The following is a 19,715-nucleotide window of genomic DNA, read 5'->3' on the forward strand; positions in this document are numbered from 1 at the left end:
TATAGGTAAAATGTTTATATTTACATTCACGCACACTCATTGTCAGATTATTTTAATGAAGACTTAAACTCTTGAATGTGATTAGGTGAGAGGCTGTTGTGGTGAGTAGGCTATAGACATGTAGATTCCGCTACAGGGTGTGCCTGTATCAGTCCTATCAGTGATCAGATCACCTTTGAGTGATAATAGTTATACATATCTTATTATACGTGCATGGTAATCATGATGCCAGTATCATGGGAATAAGCCAATCACAACCCGACCACGAGAACTCGCCCGGAACAGAGGGAATGAGAGCTTGGAGAAAATGCGGAAATAAGTCGCCACTGGCTGTTGTGTGTACTTCTTACACACACCACACACCCATGGTTGAGTGTACTTCTGCATACTAGACATCCACGGTCCACTTCCACACAGGGCGTGAGTGAAACCATGAGCGGAGAAAGTGCATCGCTGCGGGACGCGCAGAGCTCTGCGAACCGCGTCTCCTTCTCCCTTTAAATCCTCCGGTGGGTCTGGTTGTTTTTTAACCACCACAACACAGCAGCGACCTGCCGGGTGTCCTGCCTGGCCGTGGATCATGTGGCTGAATCCAGAGGAAGTTTTGCTGAAAAACGCGCTGAAGCTTTGGGTGACGGAGAGAAGCAACGATTTCTTCCTCCTTCAGCGACGCCGAGGACACGGAGTCTCTGGGGGTAAACTCTCAGGTAAAAAACAAACCATAACAAAACCCTAACCACCACCCTTCTCATGTGGTCTCAGGATCACCAAGCAAACACCTGGCCTCCTCACGATTATTGGCTATATTCTTCTCTACATTGTTGTCTGTCCCACTTTCGGTGCTTTCCAGCCCCCCTCCCCACTCCGCGGATGAGCGTTTCTCTTATGGGAGCTTTTACAGTTTTCCGTCTGGGGAAACAGGATATATCACTATCTATCTAGTAGGGTGGGGGCGACTGTTATTGGGTCGTTGACTACCTGTTGAGCAGGTCACTCATCACATCCTCTGTGGATTTACCTTGCAGAGAAACTGAGGAACTTAGGAAATACTGACCCCTTCCTCTTCGTTTCTCCAAAGTTCTAACCACCTACTGTACAGTACTGTTCTGGGACCTTCTGGACTTTCCAGTGACATGTGAGTTGAGTTCCGGCCAGAGCAGCTTTATTACTTAAGAACGTTATTACATTATTCTGTGATTCAGTATCAACCATCTGCTACTATGGAAACCCCAGCCCAGCTCTATAGGCTCTATACACATGTATAGGCTGTGTACCGTGCAACTAATTAGAGTACATTTAAACTCTCTACTCTATCACTCATGACACTCTGAGTAGGTTTTCACTCACTTTTATCTGAACTGCTTTACTTTAACTCTGTCTGCACCTCTGATCGAGTCCCGGCCCGGAGCCATGACAACAGGTTGATCTATTACCTGTACACACACGGAAGGGAGTGCATGTGTGTGGAGATAACCACGTACAGCCAGAGGGGTGTTCTGTGGTGCAGGAAAGGAACAAGAAACGACATATAAATCCTGTTGATGTGTTGGAGAAACAAAAGACTGGCTGGCTTCACATCTCTGTAGCTCTCACCGTCGCCGTGGGAACGCCAGTGATCCCCAACATCTGGGCCCCGAAACCGTTTACTCTCAGACTATGAACGACTTATCTAGGTGTTCTTATCCGATTTAGCTTGTCCTTTCATGTGCCGATTTTTGTGCGAAGTAGATCGGATAAAGGTCTTTACATGCATTTTACAAGTCCTGTTGAGGTCTTATTCGTTTAGTTACCCGATTATGACTCTGCATGTATACGTGCTGACTGGTAATAGGACTGGACTGGGAATAGAGTGTAAACCAACATGATAGTTTAAGATTCTGAGTTTTTTACAAACATACAGATTAGTTTAAGATTAGATTAGGTGTACTTTGTGTGTCCCAGACAGAACATTCGGGTAACACAGCAGAAAGTACAGGACTGTAAAAATAAATACACATACCACGTACTGTACTGTTTAATATAATTGGGGCACTATAAATACACATTCTTTAAATATACAGACCCGACTGGGAGCAGACAATTATCAACGCATCATATTTCCAAGATGTTTTAAAGGTAGTAGTAGTAACGTTTGTAATAGTGGTCTCTTACACATGATCACTGTTCACATGAATGGCCGGGCCCAGTCCAACCAACCAGATCTGCTTCTAGTTGTGCTTCTCAAACAATACTTTATAATCTTTATAGCGTTACAACTATTTAGTCCTATTTAGAGATCTTGATTAACAGTGCGGTGTGTTGACCGACCTCCGGAAGTGCAGGGTTGATTTGAAATTCAGTGCTTCCAATGTGAATGTGTGTGTGTGTGTGTGTGTGTCTGTGGGGGGGTTATGCGCAGCTGAATTTGATGTTATTATTTTATTTATTCCACAATGTTGTTATTACTCCCCACAAAAAGCATTGGCTGTTATTATCTGAATGATCACTCGTAGTTCTATCAGCATGAATAATAAAACGTGCATCAAACTCTTCGGTTGGTACCTAAAAAAGGGACTGAGGTTTGGCACCCAGCCCTAGATGACACCATATCCTGTCCGGTGTGATTGTGACATCATATCCTGTGATTTACGGCAGGACTCCTGGTGGGGGCGCTGGACACGGTTCTGGACTCCAACGCCAGGGTCACGCCCTTCAGGATCCTCCACCAGATCCCCTCCTCCCAGATCAGCTGGGTCATCGCTAGTGGTACGACCCGTCTGTCTGTCTGGTAAAACCATATTCCTCTTCATTGACGATATTGATGCTCCGATGTACTTGATGTCTGGGGGTTTTGTCCTCTAGGGGCCACCATAGAGGAGGTGAGCCGCCACTGGGACTGGCTGAACCACAATGTTCTCCACTTGCTCTCGGTCTTCGAGAACAAGGCCGACGTCTCCAGCTTCGTAAAAGGAAAGGTCAAGGTGAGGTCGTACGGCCAGTGTTAACCCCTAGTTCAAACTTAATTACACCCTGGTCACACCCACACACAGTGTTCTCTGTTGGTCACAGAGTGGTGTTGTGACAGACCAAGTCATGACGGATGCTGTTGGTTTCCTCCTATATATCCCTCCCCCTCTCCGCTCTCTTGTCCTATCCTCCTCTACAGGGTCTGATAGCGCAGGAGGCGCGGGGTCGCCAGGCGGCCCAGGAGGAGGACCCGGAGCGGTTCCGGGAGGCGCTCCAGAAGTTCAAGCTGCACTTCGGCCTCCCGCCACAGGAGGTGCTGGTGGCGCAGTTCCCCTGCTGCTGCTGGAAGGGCCGGGTCCCGCGCCAGGGCGTGCTGTACTTCAGCACCAATCACATGGCCTTCTACTCCTTCCTGCTGGGCAAGGAAGGTCTGTACCCCAACTATGTCCCCCCCGCCCCCCTCCTCTGCAGAAACACGCTCATAAAACTATAATATATAAATAATTATTCATAATCTGAATCAGCATCCGAAATGTAAGTGCACAAAGAGTTGATCATGGTTCTTATACATAAACACTATAGATAGACCTTGCTAGTACCACTAAAAGGCCTAACCTTTGACCTGCTGTAGTTCAATTATTGATGGTAACACTAAAGTTTGACCTTCAACCTTTTCTAGTTATATTAGTTGCCACTGTAAAGGTTGACCTTTGACCTTCTGTCGTGATATTAGTTATACCAACACTCTTAGGTTGACCTTCAACCTTCTGTCCTCCCCGTAGTGCGGTTTGTGGTGCCGTGGGCGGAGGTGAGACGGGTGGAGCGCGTGTCGGCGGGCCTGATGACGGAGGTGGTGCGTGTGAGCACCAGGCAGCGGCAGCGGGACTTCTCCATGTTCCTGAACCTGGACGAGGCCTTCGGGCTCACGGCCCAGCTGGCCGACATCGCCCTGCGCCGGCTGCTGGACAGCGAGGGGCTGGAGCTGGACCGCTCGCTGCAGCAGCCTGCCCGCATGACCAAGAGGTGAGCAGCTGGTCTACTGTCCCTGGGTCTGCACTGTACTGAGATCTAGTCTCATCATGGGCTTGGACTGCTTGCTGCGGTTGCCTGCACGCAGCAGAGATCAAGAGGTTCAGGTTTAATATAGTATAACGGCATCTCTAATCAAAGCTATAATCTAATCTAATCTACTGTGATTTAATTGACTGTAATATAATCTATAATATAAACTGCAATTGAAACTAATCTGGAGCGGGACAACACCTAATCTAATATAATCTGTAATAATCTACTGTAATCTAATCGACCCGTCTGTAATCTAATGTAATATACGCTAATTGTATATTTTGTTGTATTTAATCTAATCTGTAGCCATACTGCATGCTACAGCAGCCCGCACTCAATAACTAAGAGGTCAGCATCAGGGTGCCTATGCTATCATCTACTCTAATCGAATCTATGATCTAATCTTACTAATCAAATAATCTAATATCATCTAAACTGATAGTAGTGATACCAGTCTAGATTAGATACCTCCCTGCTGCAACATCCCGTCAACATCACAACAGAAAGTCAGCCATGACTACCAGTAGAGCACAACACTGCATTTTAGCAGATGTTTAAATAACTGTTCTGGGATTCTATGTACAGTATACTGTAGATGTGATGTGGGGTCGATTTAGCTCAGGAGGAAAAGCGGGTTGCAGGTTGTTAGTTCGATCCCTGGCTCCTCCTAGTTTAGTGTTGAGGTGGCAAGACGCCCAACCTTAACTGCTCCTGACGAGCTGGCTGTCGCCTTGCATTGTTGACTCTGCCGTTGTGTGTGTGAATGTGTGAATGAAGGGTCGTAAATCGCTCTGGATAAAAGCTAAATAAATGTAACGGCACCAATAGAAAACATGTATTGAAAATAAGAACTGAGAATAAACAACGGTTTACTGTAAATGAGGAACAGAACCGAGAGCCAACTGCACATTGAGGGCCCAGAGAAAATAGGAGAACTATAAAAAACATTCAGCGTCAACCATGTGGATGATGTGGTTAGCTCCCTAGAACTAGCTGGTTAACCAACTGGTTAACGGATCTCAGCCGCTTGAAGGAGGAAGATGGGGATGAGTGTCAGCAAGGTAAGGAGGAGGACAAGGATGAGAGAGTGGAGGAGATGGGAGAGGAGGAGGTGGAAGATTAGGGGCGAGGGGGGTGAGGTGGAGGACACGGAGGAGGAGGGAGAGGAGGAGGAGGTGGAAGAGTAGGGGCGAGGGGGGTGAGGTGGAGGACAAGGAGGAGGAGGGAGAGGAGGAGGAGGTGGAAGAGTAGGGGCGAGGGGGGTGAGGTGGAGGACAAGGAGGAGGAGGAGGGAGAGGAAGAAGAGGGGGCGGTTAGTGTTGGCAGGTGAACCTGTGGTCCAAGTGTTTGGGAGGAAGGAGACGTTTGTTTCCAAGCGTGTTGACTGACTGCAGCCTAGAGAAAACCAGCTCTTACATACGATGAACCTTTCAAAAGGTAAAATCCAATTAATAGGGACAGGGCATTGGGCTGCGCTGGGGTCTCTGCAGGGCTGCAGTTGTTGAGGCTCTGCCCTGTGTGTTTATTCATTGTTGAGCTTGTTGGTTTGCTCTTCCGTTTCCTCTTTGTGTGTCGGGTGTCGTGCTGGTCGGAGAGGCCGTCTCACTCTCATTGTTCAGGACGGGTTTATTATTAGATCTGTGAGATTCGTGACTGTATCCTGATCTAATGAATGAACTCCCTGTCTGAGATGGAGCGACAGCCGAAGGTGTGGATAATTACATTGCCAAGTACAAACCTGTGAATGTCTGTCTGCGTAAAAGTCATAGTACTATCTTTTATGGCTATCTGCAGGTTGAGTCAAGTCATGCAAAGAGTTACCTGTGGCCCATACTTGTATATAACTCTTTGCATACCGCTGTGTCCTTGTGAAACTGGAGACCATTCTAAAATACCACCAACATTTTAGTCATGGGGAACAACAGGAAACAAAATAGATTACACGATGGAGAGGAACTTCCAAAGCCTATCTACATCTATTCATATCTATTCTTAGTCATGGGAAGATGGGTGGGTATCTGGTATTGTCTGCCCTCTATCAGCTGTTACTTCAGCTACAAACCATGGCTGAAACCTTCACACCACCCCCACCCTGGTAATGATGAGCCAACACGTCGGGCCCTTAATCTAGTTAATCGTTTAGTTTCCCCAGTTATCACCTGATACTCAGTCATGGGAGAGTGCCTTGTAGTTCAGCATTAACCTGGGCTTGTGTTTGTAGGGCATTCCTCCACTTTTCCAAATATACCTTCAGTCCACAACTGTCAATAATCATACATTTATTTTTGCATAAATAATTCATTTACATATACATTTATACTACACTTAATGGGTGTATATACCCATTAAGTATACGACAAAGAATACACAGTGTATTCTTTGTCGTTTTATAATCTAGTATATGTTTATTTATACGTGTTATGCTTCAATTCTCTACATCCTATTCCGACTCTAACAATCAACCTGTATATTGGTTGTTTATCTTGATATCAGGAGTGGAAGGATCCAAAGGATATTTAGGTCACATCCATGTTTAAAAATGTATTTTCTTCCCTCCCTCCCTTCCATTAGCTCTGGCTGGGGGGTAGGGGTCTGTGACTGTCCCTGGGCTCTGGGCCATGGTTCTGCTCTGCTCTCTCTCTTCTACAGCGTCAAGATGGATAGCGATGAGGGCCAAGAAATGACTTGAGGGAGATCACTATAGTTGTATCTACTGTATAAATACTGTAACTGTATCTACTATTTATCTATTATAAGTGTCTGCACTACCGATATTACAAAAAATAAAGTAGCAAAACACTATAATTTTTTATAATTTAGATTTTGTCCTTTGCTTGTCCATCCTCACTTGTTGTAGCACACTTTGGGTAAAAGCTGCTAAACGTCTAAATGTAATGTTTTCTACTACACTGGCGTGCTGACTGACTGAGTCGGCACATGCCCTAAATTGGACCAGTCCCCCCAAGTGCCACCCCGTCTTAATCTGGCTATATAAATAAAATAATAATAAGTTCCTTTTGCAGGCTTTGTTTTAATTTTGTTTGTCTGTGATCAAAGCCCAATGCAGCGTTTCATTTGGTCACAAACCTGCCGCTCAGTCTTAAGTATCCTGGGGTCTAACTCTCCCTCCCTCCCCAGGGTTCTGGAGGAGCAGGCTCTCCGGGAGTACGTCCTGGCTCTGTTCTGGCTGCCCCGGGCCGAGCGGCTCCACGAGGTGGCCTCTTGCTCCGTGTGGACCCCCCACGCCCGCGCACACACGGCCGGGACGCTCTACACCACCGACAGCTACCTGGGCTTCACCAGCCGGGAGGAGGGCCACTGTCTGCTGCTCATACCCCTCTCTGAGGTACACACAGAACACACCGTGGTTACCTTACACCTGTCTGAGGTACCCAACTCCTAGAACACGCCATGATTACCTTACACCTGTCTGAGGTACCTAACGCCTAAAAAACACCATGATTACTGACCCAACCCCACACCTGGAACATACCGCACATCTGTTTCAGCTATCTAAACACACTGTACCTGGTTATAAACAACGTCTTGAGACTCATCAGAGCAACCCTCGTAAAGGTCACACGATCATCACAGCTTGATTTGTTCTCGATATGAACAGGGGTGGATAGCCAGGAGAAGGTGTGAGACCATTTTAAGTACATTTCCTATTTATCCTTGACTGTAAGTTAAATTGTGTTCAGAGGCATCTTGTCGACCTACTGGAAGTGGAGATTATGGTTTTCAGGAGATAATGGTTACTCATTTACCCGACCCGCCCCACTTTCTCCCACACAAACCATTTTTTCTTCCCATTAGATTTTCCAAGGGGAAGTGTTATATAAGTATTATTTACTGTATTATTTATACAGGTTGTTCAACAAACTCGGTTTACTCGGTTGGTCAAAGCATAACACACAGTGGTTTTAAGAATGAAACACGTGGTGTCAGGTTGTGTCTGAAGTGAACTCTGTACCCGTGACAGTTAGTCATCCAGGTGCATCAGACCTGGACGTTCACACATCCTTTTTAAAACAGGATCTGTCTCTGTGTGCTAAACATTCAGAGAGGAACACACACGGCTCAAAAATGTGGGCACAGATGTGGGCACAGACAACTATAATATGTTGTATTATTACACCAACATACCATATTTCACCTCACTATACCTTTAATTTAGCTGATAATAAGAATATTAATACCATTCATTTTTATTGTAAGAAATTAATTTGAAGGGACCAAAAATGGCTTAGGTGGCTTAGACGGCTATGTTGGTACAGAGCCAGTGTCCTGGACTTAGCTCCCCTACTTTTGGGATTTTTGGTGACCACTCGGAGCCAGGACCTCGGTTAAACGTCTCATTAATGAAAAGCCCAACATACCTCATCAACACTTACCTCACCAAACTGCTTGCCTGACATTGCCAGACCCGGTCACAAATGGGTATTGCTCTGGAATCTCTCAGTAAATTTTTGATATACAAGGCGTTATCAACTCATAACCTGTGGCTCTAATACAATTGAAAAGACCTCAAACCAATCAGAGCAACCAAACGTGTGACATATAAGTGGCAGCAGTCTTGGTCGTTTAGAATAATGGTGCTCCCTGTATAGTCATCATATTAAACCTACCCTTAATTAAATAAATGGTTGTGATTGGCCCAACCCGGTCAAAATCGGCTGGAAATCTGTCTGAATGGGAGGGGTGGGGCCGCAAGAAGCATGTGCCAGAATAAGTAGAAACTCCCCAGCACCAGGAGTGGGGAAAAACAGAAACCGTGAGAAGGAAGACCCAAAGGAAGGAATCACTCCTTCAAGCGATGGCTAGGAGGACAGTAGATGCTGCGTTAACATAATCACAGACAGAAAGTATTCCAGCTGAACGTTAAAGCGCTCTCCTGATGTGTGTTGTGACCAGGTGCTGTCGATAGAGAAGGCGGAGAGCTCCAGCCCGCTGCCCAATCCGGTGATAGTGAGTGTTCGCAGTAAGAAGGCCTTCCAGTTCATTGAGCTGCAGGACAGAGACGACCTGGTGGACAGCCTCAACGACCGGCTCAGAGCGCTGCAGTGGAAACACTCAATGTACGCCAACAAACCTGCCAGGAAACGTCTGGTACGTACACAGTACAGCTTCCTATCTCTGAGGGAAGCTGGGCTGTAAGTATAGTGGGTACTAACGTTCTAGGTATAGAACATAGTATTATTTAAGGAAACCTTCATACGACGATGCATGATTATTTTCCTGGTGGTTTTACATTTAGTAAAGTTCCTCAGGGTATGCTTTTAGGTCCCCTGACTGTCTCCCTACTGGAAAAGTCGGGAACGAGTACTATACTATTTTATACAAGTTACAATACTGCTACAATACGACAAACCTTGCAAATTGCACCCTTTAAAGGTGTTTTTGCATGATGAATAAATGACAGAATCCTGTTTTTGTGAATTAAACTTAAGATATTCCAACCAATGTATAAAGTCTGCCTAACCCTATAGCCAACCCTTGAGACCATCTCTGAACCTGGTGTTTCCCTTCCAGAGCTCCCAGACACCTTACTACACCTTCTACTACGACACGGGCTGCTCCGACGAGGAGGAGGTGGAGGAGCAGGTGCTGCGCAACACCGTCAACACAGAGGCCCTGATGACCGCCTTCAACCACGGGCTCCATGGAGACAACAACCTCCACAGCAAGGTACACACTCCTTTTCCTGTTTTTATTCGTATATACTGTACGCTCTATTTTTCTGACCTTATCTGATCTGGTTTAATACAATCTATAAAAACCTAATCTAGACTCATCTAGACAAGTCTAGTCAAATTAAAATCTAGATTTGATTGTTGTCCTCCACTCTAATCAAAAGAAAGCTATTTCCTGTTTTGAATGCTGATCAAATTGCATTCATGTGTGTGTGTGTGTGTGTGTAATAATTGTTCAATAGTTAATAATAATAATAATAATAATAATAATGTATGTATTATTGTGTGCGAATAATTGTGTGTGCAGAGCATGGAGGAGCGTCTGCTGCAGCTGTGGGAGGATCATTTCAGTGAGTTTGGACGCGGCGTCCACATGTTCCGTACCGACAGGATGCACAGACTGGTTGCCATGGGGATACCAGACTCGCTGAGAGGAGACCTTTGGATGACCCTATCTGGTAACAGCTGCTGCCTGTGTGTGTGTGTGTGTGTGTGTGTGTGTGTGTGTGTGTGTGTGTGTGTGTGTGTGTGTGTGTGTGTGTGTGTGTGTGTGTGTGTGTGTGTGTGTGTGTGTGTGTGTGTGTGTGTGTGTGTGTCCTTGTACCAGATGTTCACTGGTCAGGTGTAGAGAAGGTAGGACCTAGTTCCCGGAACAGGTGACCACTGCATGTGTTATGGTATGTATGTTCACCACAGGCCACTTGGGACAGAGAATAAAAGGACTCGATATCTGGGGTTTTCAGTACCTAACCGACTTATAGGAGGATAGGATTTGATTGTACAGGATTTGATTGTACAGTGGAAATTAGCAACTGAGTTTAAGTCTTTTGCAGTACTATTCTGACAGTAGTAACGGAATACAACTACTTGTGTCAGGTTCATTCAGATGTACAGTGGTTTTTATCATGATCTTATAAAAGAGTCTAGCACAAAAATGTGACGACATTATAACAGAATAAAAAACATAATACATTTAAGTAAAAAATAGAAAACAATTCTAGAGGCTGTGAGACACAACGAAAATGAAAATGAGACGAAGAAAAGGGGAGGCTACGCCATCAAAACATGTTTTCTGATTCCACATAGCCCTGTGTGTGTGTGTGTGTGTGTGTGTGTGTGTGTGTGTGTGTGTGTGTGTGTGTGTGTGTGTGTGTGTGTGTGTGTGTGTGTGTGTGTGTGTGTGTGTGTGTGTGTGTGTGTGTGTGTGTATTTGCACACACACACAAAAACACACATAGGTTCAAGTTTCCGTGTGTGTGTGCGCACAGCCATGTGTCCACACTGTTCTCTGTGTCGGTTCTAACTTTCCCTTCACTTGTTTCTCATCTCTTCGTTCTTTCTATTTTAATATAATCAAATGTAGGTGATAATAATCTCTATATTTATACATTAACTAATCATCTATACATGTCCCTTACGGACGTCTGCACTTAGAGGATCTATATTTGCATATAACATATAATGTTATAATTTCTTCTCATTTCAATTAAAATGTTTAATCTAAAAATATTTTGCTTGAAATGTAAGCTAACCCTTTAATTTCTGCCTGAATTCGAACCCTATTTAAAATAGATTTAAAAAAATACTTTTTGGGCTGAGAGCTCTAGGCAGGAGAGGGGGAGGGCGTGGTTTCTCCATGGTAACAACCCACAACAACTTTGTGATACATTTTTAGTAGCCTTCTTCGTCGTGTATGAGCGTTATAATGAGCGATGTTGTGTCTGAAGTGCAACACACAACTTGGCCTTATACTATACGTGTCTGAAAAGCTTAACCCTCTCAGGGATGCAGCCATCAACTTCAACCACTGGATGTATTCGTCCACACATCCACGCACACCGCCCCGCCGGTGTCCCTTGAAGACTATACTAAGAGGCACTTTGCGGCCACCAAAATAATGCTACCTGCGTTTGGAGCAGAGTGGAACGTTCACAAACTGTTAGGCGAAGACACTGCTACTTTAACAAAAGTCTCTCTCTGTGTCTCTATCTCTTCATCTTTCTGTCTCTGTCTCTGTCTCTCCCTCTCTTTCTCTCCTTCTTCTTCTATATCTAAGATCTACATCTCCCATGTATGTGTGTGTGTGTGTGTGTGTGTGTGTGTGTGTGTGTGTGTGTGTGGATGTTCCCATGCTGTGAGTTGTGAAGTAAAGTAGACTTTGGTTTCTATGGCGATGGATCTAGTCGGGACTTGTCTCTGTACACCTGATGTAATCTAAAAAAAACAGAATAGCAGCATTAAGCATGTGGTAGGGAGAGGGGCTGCTCCGTCGCTTAAACCGCTGCTTATCAAGTGCTGTTTGTCAAGCGTCGCTTAGCAACCAGTATCTGATTTCGTTACACAGTTAAAAACACTTGTCCTTTTTTGGTCCGATGGTTATTTATTTACCGAACGTGGGTTACTCTAAGCAGGTTTACAGTGTTATTAACACAGCCTGGTGACGTGGTCAAGTCAAGTTAATTGTAATAGTGCCTCTTAATCACAGTTACAGTCTAAAAGGACTTTCCAGGCCCCACGTTATATATGACACCACCTTACCTTAAGTGTCTCTTTAGACTCAAAGGCAAAACTCCCCTGACCCAGAGGAAAGAAACCTTGAGAAGGAACACAGACGAGTTACGGTTAGAAGGGCAATAGCTCCCATAGTGGGCAGACATGTACTGACATGTAACACGTAATGCATAGCAAGCAAAAATAACTTGGATTACGTTGTGAGAACACAATGTCATAGTGTCAGAATGTCGTGAATGTGAACTAGTCTGTCTATCTGGTACACTAAAAGAGTCATCAAGAAGAACCAAACCCCGACATGCCTTCTAGAAGAGATGACTCCCTCTATAGGTCAAACATGCTATTGCATTCATAACCTGTAATGGGCTGACATTGGTTACATACTGTGAAAGGTGACATATTATACCACCATGTATAATATGTCGAGGTAGAGGCAGTGATTAGCCATTACAAGCCGATTTGAAAATCTGCCTCTTCTGACATCACAAAAGCGTGTTCCACCTAGATGTGTGCTGGACAGATCAGTCTACCAGCCTACCCAGCGGACTGTAGCAAACGTTGCTCATCTATCCATCATACATCTAAGTGGACGCACCCACCTGTGATGTCAGAAGAGGCACATTTTCAAAACGGCTTGTAACGGCTAATCACACTCACACCTGGCGGTATAATACCGGTATGTCACCTTTAAGGCGCCGATGTGACACACCCGTCCTCCGCTTATTGAAACTGAATTGAGGCAGTGTTTACAGGGGGGGCCGGCAGCCCTGCAGCCCCAGAATGAAAACAACCTGAATCCATTCTTTTTAAGACGAGATCATGGTTCTCGTTTAATTTGTATGCAATGACCGTTAGTCTCCGGTGTTGTTCGGCCCAGGCCAGCCCATGCGGTCTTGGTAAAGGAACGGTGTTTTCCTGTGTGCAGGCGCGGTGACGGAGCTGGCCTCCCACCAGGGGTACTACACCGACCTGGTGCAGCGGGCCATGGGCCAGAGCACCCTGGCCACGGAGGAGATTGAGCGGGACCTCCACCGCTCCCTCCCGGACCACCCCGCCTTCCAGAACCCCACCGGCATCGCCGCCCTCCGGAGGGTGCTCACCGCCTACGCCCACCGCAACCCCAAGATTGGATACTGCCAGGTAGACGAGCAACCCCCCCGCCACCACCACTATGGACAGCTACACCCTCCTCCCATGGCACCCCCATGCACACCGTCACCATATCCAACCTGCACACCTGCTCATCCACCCTCTCCACCCAACCTCCACATCCACCCCCGCCACCCCATCATCACATCCACCCTCTCCACCCAACCTCCACATCCACCCCCGCCACCCCATCATCACATCCACCCGCTGCACCCAACCACAAGATCCAACCTCTCCACTCACCCTCCACATCCACCCTCTCCAGCCAACCTCCGGCACTCCACATCCATCCTACACATCATTCACTGCTCAAACCAACCTCTAATCCAGCTTGTGCTGACCTTATGACCTCTGTGTCTCTAGTCGATGAACATCCACCTTGTGCTGACCTTATGACCTCTGTGTCTCCAGTCGATGAACATCGTGGCGTCGGTGCTGCTGCTGTACTGCCGGGAGGAGGAGGCCTTCTGGCTATTGGTCGCCGTCTGTGAGCGGATGCTGCCCGACTATTTCAACCGCAGGGTCATAGGTGAGGGGTCAGGGGTCAAACCCACACAATATGCAAGTTAAACAAACTTTACATGCACTTCAATAAGAAGCACAAGTCTTCTAGTGGTGGACACTGGGAACTTCCCTGTACAACCATTGTCGTCCACTACTGGTGGACACTGGGAGATGGCCAGTACAACCGTATACTACTGGTTATAATAATAGGAGCCTGAACATAGTAGCGTGTGTCCGTGCCAGAGGTTTGTGTGTTCCTGGCCTGACCTCTGACCTCTGTGACCGCTACAGGAGCCCAGGTGGACCAGTCTGTGTTTGAGGAGCTGATCCGTGAGCGTCTCCCCGAGCTGGCGGAGCAGATCCCGGACCTGGCGTCCCTGTCGTCCCTGTCCCTGTCCTGGTTCCTCACCCTGTTCCTCAGCGTTCTGCCCTTCCCCAGCGCCCTCTGCGTCCTGGACAGCTTCTTCTCCCAGGGCATCCAGGCCGTGTTCCAGATGGGCCTGGCTGTGATGCAGGCCAACGCGTCGCAGCTCAGCGCCAGCTCCGATGAGGGACAAGCCCTCATGGTGCTCACCAGGTAACTCAGTCGTGATTTAAACTGCGTGTAAGACAGTCAAACGGGCTATCACAGAATAGCTGCAGACCCATGAAGTCTAGCACCAGTGTAGAGAGCCACACAGAACATTTCAACGTTAACTGCTGGTGTCATATATTTTTCTATATTTCATGTTTATTTGTATCTATTTTGTGTTCATATGATTTTGATTCATATAGAAATGTGTGTATATTTCCTTCGGGATTAATCAAGGACTCTGCACCAGCATGAAGGGCTGATGTTGGAACCGCTTTCTGTGGGAGGAGCTTAACGTCTGATCTTATAACACCTGTCTGTGGGAGGAGCTTAACGTCTGATCTTATAACACCTGTCTGTGGGCGGAGCTTAATGTCTGATCTTATAACAGCTGTATGTGGGAGGAGCTTAACGTCTGATCTTATAACAGCTGTATGTGGGAGGAGCTTAACGTCTGATCTTATAACACCTGTCTGTGGGCGGAGCTTAACGTCTGATCTTATATGTCTGTGTGTGTGTATAGTTTTCTGGACCAGGTGAAGCTTGAGGAGGAGCCGGTTTCTCCTCCTCTCTCCCCGCCTGCAATGGAGGAGAACTGCATCAACACCACCCCCCCCACTAGACCCCCTGTCATCACAGACCTCCTCATCGACGCCTACCAGGTAAGGACTCACCTCCTCCACCTGATGTCATAGCCGGAATGTGATAGGACAGTTGGCTTAGCATCACTTAGGGGTAGAGTACATGTACTGCACAAATACTGCTGAGTAAGTATATGTCTGGATTAAGAACTTTTATTTTGTTGGCCAGTAAATTGAACGCATTGTTGTAGTTTGCCTCAATACCACTAGAGGACAGTAACAAACAATACACACTCATCACGGGGAAATTGAGGCACATATCAGAAAAATATGAATCAACAGTAGATAATAAAATAAACATCAGTTCCAGTTCAGTTCAGTTCAAATATAATTTTCAACAATGATAATAAGAAAATGTATATATAAATACACAAATTGTTATATATTTGTTTTGTTGTTCTAATGATGTGTTCTGCTGTTGGTTGGAGCATAGTTCTGTTTTATTTTGATCTTGTTGTGTTTCATTTAGATTGTGTTGTGTGTGTTCTGACCGCGGTGTGTTTTTTTCACCAGAAGTTCGGAGATCTGTCGGTGAGACAGCTAGAGAGACTCCGGTGTCGACACAGAATCCTCGTTCTGCAGGCCCATGAAGACACCAGCAAAGAAAACACAGTAGGACCTCCTCCTCCTCCTGACTCTTGCTCCATCTCCTCCATTATCCTCCTCTTCTCCCTCACTTTCCATTCTGACTCTTGTATGGTTGAAATGGCCCAATAAAGCTCTGAACTCCTACCCCCTACGCCCCCCCCCCCTCCAGCTGAGGGTTGTAACCCCTGAGGTATCCATCTCTCCGGAGGACCTGGCTGACCTCTACGACCTCTTCAAGGTACCGTTTCTCTTCTCACACATTCATCTGGAGGAAACCGGGTTACTTTACAAATAGATAATTTAAATATCATCTTCAGGGTGACCACTACAACACAGCGACAGGGGTCAATGTAAACCCCATTGGTGTCTGCCTTTATTCATATGTGTGTCTTTATTTGAGTACAATTCCCTCTCTTCTCTCTCTATATCTCCTGCCCCGTCCTGTATCTATCTCCTCCTCTATCTTCTTACATCCGTCCCATCCATCCCTCCATCTCCTCCCTCCTCCTCCTCCTCCTCCTCCCCGCAGACAGAGCACTTCATCACCCTCTACTGGGGGGAGGGCGGCGGTGCAGCGCTGGCTCTACAGCACCACGACCCGGGGAGGCCCTACCAGGAGCAGTACCGCCTGGGCCGCGCCCAGTTCCAGAGCCTGTACGGCCTGCTGGTGCCCTGGCTGTGTGAGCAGCAGCACAGCGACACCGTGGCCAACCGCACCTTCACCCTGCTGGACCAGGACAAGGACAACCTGGTCACCTTCAGAGAGTTTGCCGGCTGGCTCGGTACGTTAGCCAGGCGGCTAGGTTAGCCTGTTGGCTAGGTTAGCCTGCGGTCTAGGCATGTTAGCCTGCTGGCTAGGTGTGTAGGCTTGTTGTTGGCGGACGTTAGCTGGCTGGCTATGTTAGCCTGGTGGCTTTGAAAGCTATGAATGCTACATCAATATGACCAATGCTACTTGTGTGCTTTTAAGTTGCTCTATTTCTTTCTCAGACACACTTTACTGCGAGGATCTGAACGAGAGGATAAGACTGCTCTACTGCCTACACATTCCACCAGGTAACCCTCCCGACAGAAAACATCCCACCGATTAACACACTCCACCGGGTGTGTAACACACACTTCATCATGTATCACTATCGACGGGTTAACACTCTCAAACAGGTCACACACTCCATCATGTATCACTGTCCACTGGTTAAGACACACAACCAGGTAACACACTCCGTCATGTATCCCTATTCCTGGGATAACACACTCCACCGGGTAACACACTCCATCCGGTAACACACTCCCCAGGGTAACACAGTCCACCAGGTGACACATTTCAGGATTCAGACTTCAGACGTGTCGACTCTGTAGATCCTGGAAAGGAGATAACCTTGTGTGTGTGTGTGTGTGTGTGTGTGTGTTCTCCCAGCGCTGACTGAGACGGAGGAAGACTGCCGTGTGATGAAGGGTCCCGTGGTGTCCACCAACAGACCGCTGTATGTGGACCGTCCCCCAGGTACGTCTGCTGGACTCATGACATTGGCTTGACCGTCGCTGTGCTGTCTGAACCATACCCCTTCATGATGGCCCCTCTGTTTATTGTCATCCCGTGGTCAGTGGTATCAGAGGAGGTGACCGACTACCAGGAGCAACTGAAGCGCATGTTGAAGGACCTGATGAAGGAGAAGGATGTGGAAAAACCACTTCCACTCATGAACCAGGTATACCACACTACTTCACAATAGAAACACACAATTTCAATCTCATTCAGCAGACACCACTTAATAGCCTTTCACAATGAAAGCACACACTCCACTCATTACTCAGATGCTAAACACAAATGTTTGCCTTTCACAATAAAAGTTCACACATCTCTCTGATCATGTGACCTTGCTTTTCCTGCCCAGCGAGAGTTCATCCAGTTCTGCAAGACGTTGTACAGCATGTTCCACGGTGACCCCGGCGAGAGCGAGCTCTTCCAGGCCATCGCCACGGTTACCAGCCTGGTGCTGCAGATCGGCGAGGTGGGACACCGCGGGCGCCACCGCCTGGGGTCGGAGGTCAGTGGCCAGGAAGAGGCGGGGCCTGGACAGGAAGGGGCAGAGCCCCGGCAGGAGGAGGAGGAGGGGGAGGGGGAGGGGGAGCAGGACTGGATGGTGAGCTTTGCCCAGATCCTGGCCTCCCTGCTGACTGAAGCCCCTCTGGTGTTCTTCTTTGAGAAGCCTGTGGACCTGGCGGCTAAGATCTCCCAGGCCAAGGAGGTTCAGTACCACCAGAGGGCCGCCATACTGGCCCTCAATCGCTGAGCCAATCAGCGCGCACACTCGCTGGAACCTTCTGTGATAGGACCCCGTCAGTGGCCACACCTGGCCAACCAATCCAATGCTGAGAGTAAACCTAGCCTGCGCCATGTAGCAAAGACAACCGGTCTTGAATGGGGTCTGGAGGGTTGACCATCCAGAGGCCATTTGGGGAGCTAGTGCTGCTAGGTGGGAGCTAGGGCTGCAAAATGGCTAGAGTTTCGGAGCTCAGCTGTGGAGGGCCAACAATAAACACATGGAAAGATACCGAAACCAACCAAATATACAATTCCTGTTCAGTGCCCCTGCTTTGGTGCCTTCTACAAGCATTTCTAAAGTGTGCCACTCCACTGTGCGTACCTCTGGGAAGGTTTGACGACAGACCAGTGACAACATTTAAACCAAAGCCCTTAAATCCATCCATCATGTTAATGCTACGTCCACCAATCAGAACACATTACACAACTAACGCTACAGCTGAATGTGAACCAAATCTGTTTTAATTTTCGCCACTTTTTAAGAAACAAGTAGAGATGATACGTACCAAATGTCAGGATATTATATTGTCATATTTTATGCCTTCTGCCTGTTTTACATGATCTAAATTGACATATACCGCCCGCATCTCCCTGACTAAACGGGAACAATAACTTTCTCCTACATTGCCTAATCTTCATCTAGACCAGGGTTCAGTGTTTATTATCCATATATTTACTGCCAAATGTTGCAGTTGTGCCGGAGAAGAAAGCTGTGATACTGAATCTGTGCCTGTACGTCCGCTGTTCTGGTTCAATGTGTGTGAAATGTTCTTCTGAGGACAACATTCAAACTGAGCTCTCCTGTGCCTGATAACTCTGAGTATTTATTCCCCAAACTACTTGGACTAGTATGACAATACTGGGAACACCTCATCGTGGAAAACAATCATGTCAAGATGGTTAGAGATAGTAAGACCTTGTCTAGATTGTCAAAAATGTCACATGTGTTTGTTGACAATAAAACAAACTGAAAATAATTCTCATGTTCATGCTGTATTATAAGTTTGTTTGTTAATATATTTCCTCAAGGAAGACATTATATACATTTTATTAAATTATAATTGTACCATAGTGTATACGTATACAGTGCGAGTCAATTCATTCAATTAGCTGTATTTTTCAGTTTTGTTCAAAAGCTAACTTCTACCATGTATCCCAGTTGGCATTGAAGTCACAAAACAAGTTAAATAGTTTGGATAAGCTCCCACCTGAACAACACAAACTGAATGGTGAAATACTTTATTTCAAGCCTGGGGCGAACACTGCAGCGCTTCGAACCACAAAGAACAGAAATTTATAATCTTGATTGCGTGTCTGACAATTTAGTTGGTGTGTACGGGGTGTGGGAAAATATTAATAAACTCCTACAATTAAGACGTATCGATATCCTTGTCAGTGTGTTTCACTAATTATCTTTGGACTTCAGGTGCTAAACTGGTTAGGGGATAGATTGTAGGTTGCTGTGCTGTAGTGTGGCCTCAGTGCTCAGTTTGAATGGAGAAAGCATGCCATGAAAGCATCTGATTACAGTGAAGCCAAAGTACATTGTATATGTTGAGAAGAAACACAGAGCGATGGATCCATTTTTCCCGGGATGGTTATGAGTGCAATGGATGCCATAATGAAATTTAAGTAAGTAGTGAGAATGAATGTTGAGGTACACAAGAATAGAGCAAGACAAGGAATAGAGCAGGGAGGAGCACTTGGAGGAAAGCCGTCAC

At 46.6% G+C, this 19,715-nt stretch overlaps 1 protein-coding gene across 1 annotated transcript; it reads left to right on the forward strand.

The window, feature by feature from the left end:
- The first annotated feature begins 379 nt into the window (after positions 1 to 379).
- Positions 380 to 19,081, forward strand: tbc1d8 (TBC1 domain family member 8). The gene is made up of 20 exons (XM_084478482.1): positions 380 to 707; positions 2,635 to 2,745; positions 2,842 to 2,960; positions 3,146 to 3,374; positions 3,729 to 3,969; positions 7,150 to 7,357; positions 8,926 to 9,120; positions 9,544 to 9,699; positions 10,012 to 10,162; positions 13,141 to 13,355; positions 13,776 to 13,893; positions 14,160 to 14,445; positions 14,963 to 15,101; positions 15,594 to 15,692; positions 15,838 to 15,906; positions 16,198 to 16,450; positions 16,659 to 16,724; positions 17,086 to 17,172; positions 17,274 to 17,377; positions 17,564 to 19,081. The coding sequence occupies exons 1-20, from the start codon at positions 581 to 583 to the stop codon at positions 17,960 to 17,962; spliced, it is 3,372 nt and encodes a 1,123-aa protein (XP_084334608.1). The 5' UTR covers positions 380 to 580; the 3' UTR covers positions 17,963 to 19,081.
- The last annotated feature ends 634 nt before the right edge of the window (positions 19,082 to 19,715 follow it).

The sequence above is a fragment of the Micromesistius poutassou genome, assembly GCF_964030765.1.
Source record: "Micromesistius poutassou genome assembly, chromosome: 14".
NCBI classification, from domain to species: Eukaryota; Metazoa; Chordata; class Actinopteri; order Gadiformes; family Gadidae; genus Micromesistius; species Micromesistius poutassou.

Excerpts from the sequence above, each read along its gene's own strand:
- tbc1d8 (XM_084478482.1), top strand. The coding sequence starts at position 581 with ATGTGGCTGAATCCAGAGGAAGTTTTGCTGAAAAACGCGCTGAAGCTT. Across the intron at positions 2,961-3,145 it reads TCGTAAAAGGAAAGGTCAAG|GGTCTGATAGCGCAGGAGGC; the intron begins GTGAGGTCGTAC and ends CCTCCTCTACAG. Across the intron at positions 9,700-10,011 it reads ACAACAACCTCCACAGCAAG|AGCATGGAGGAGCGTCTGCT; the intron begins GTACACACTCCT and ends TTGTGTGTGCAG.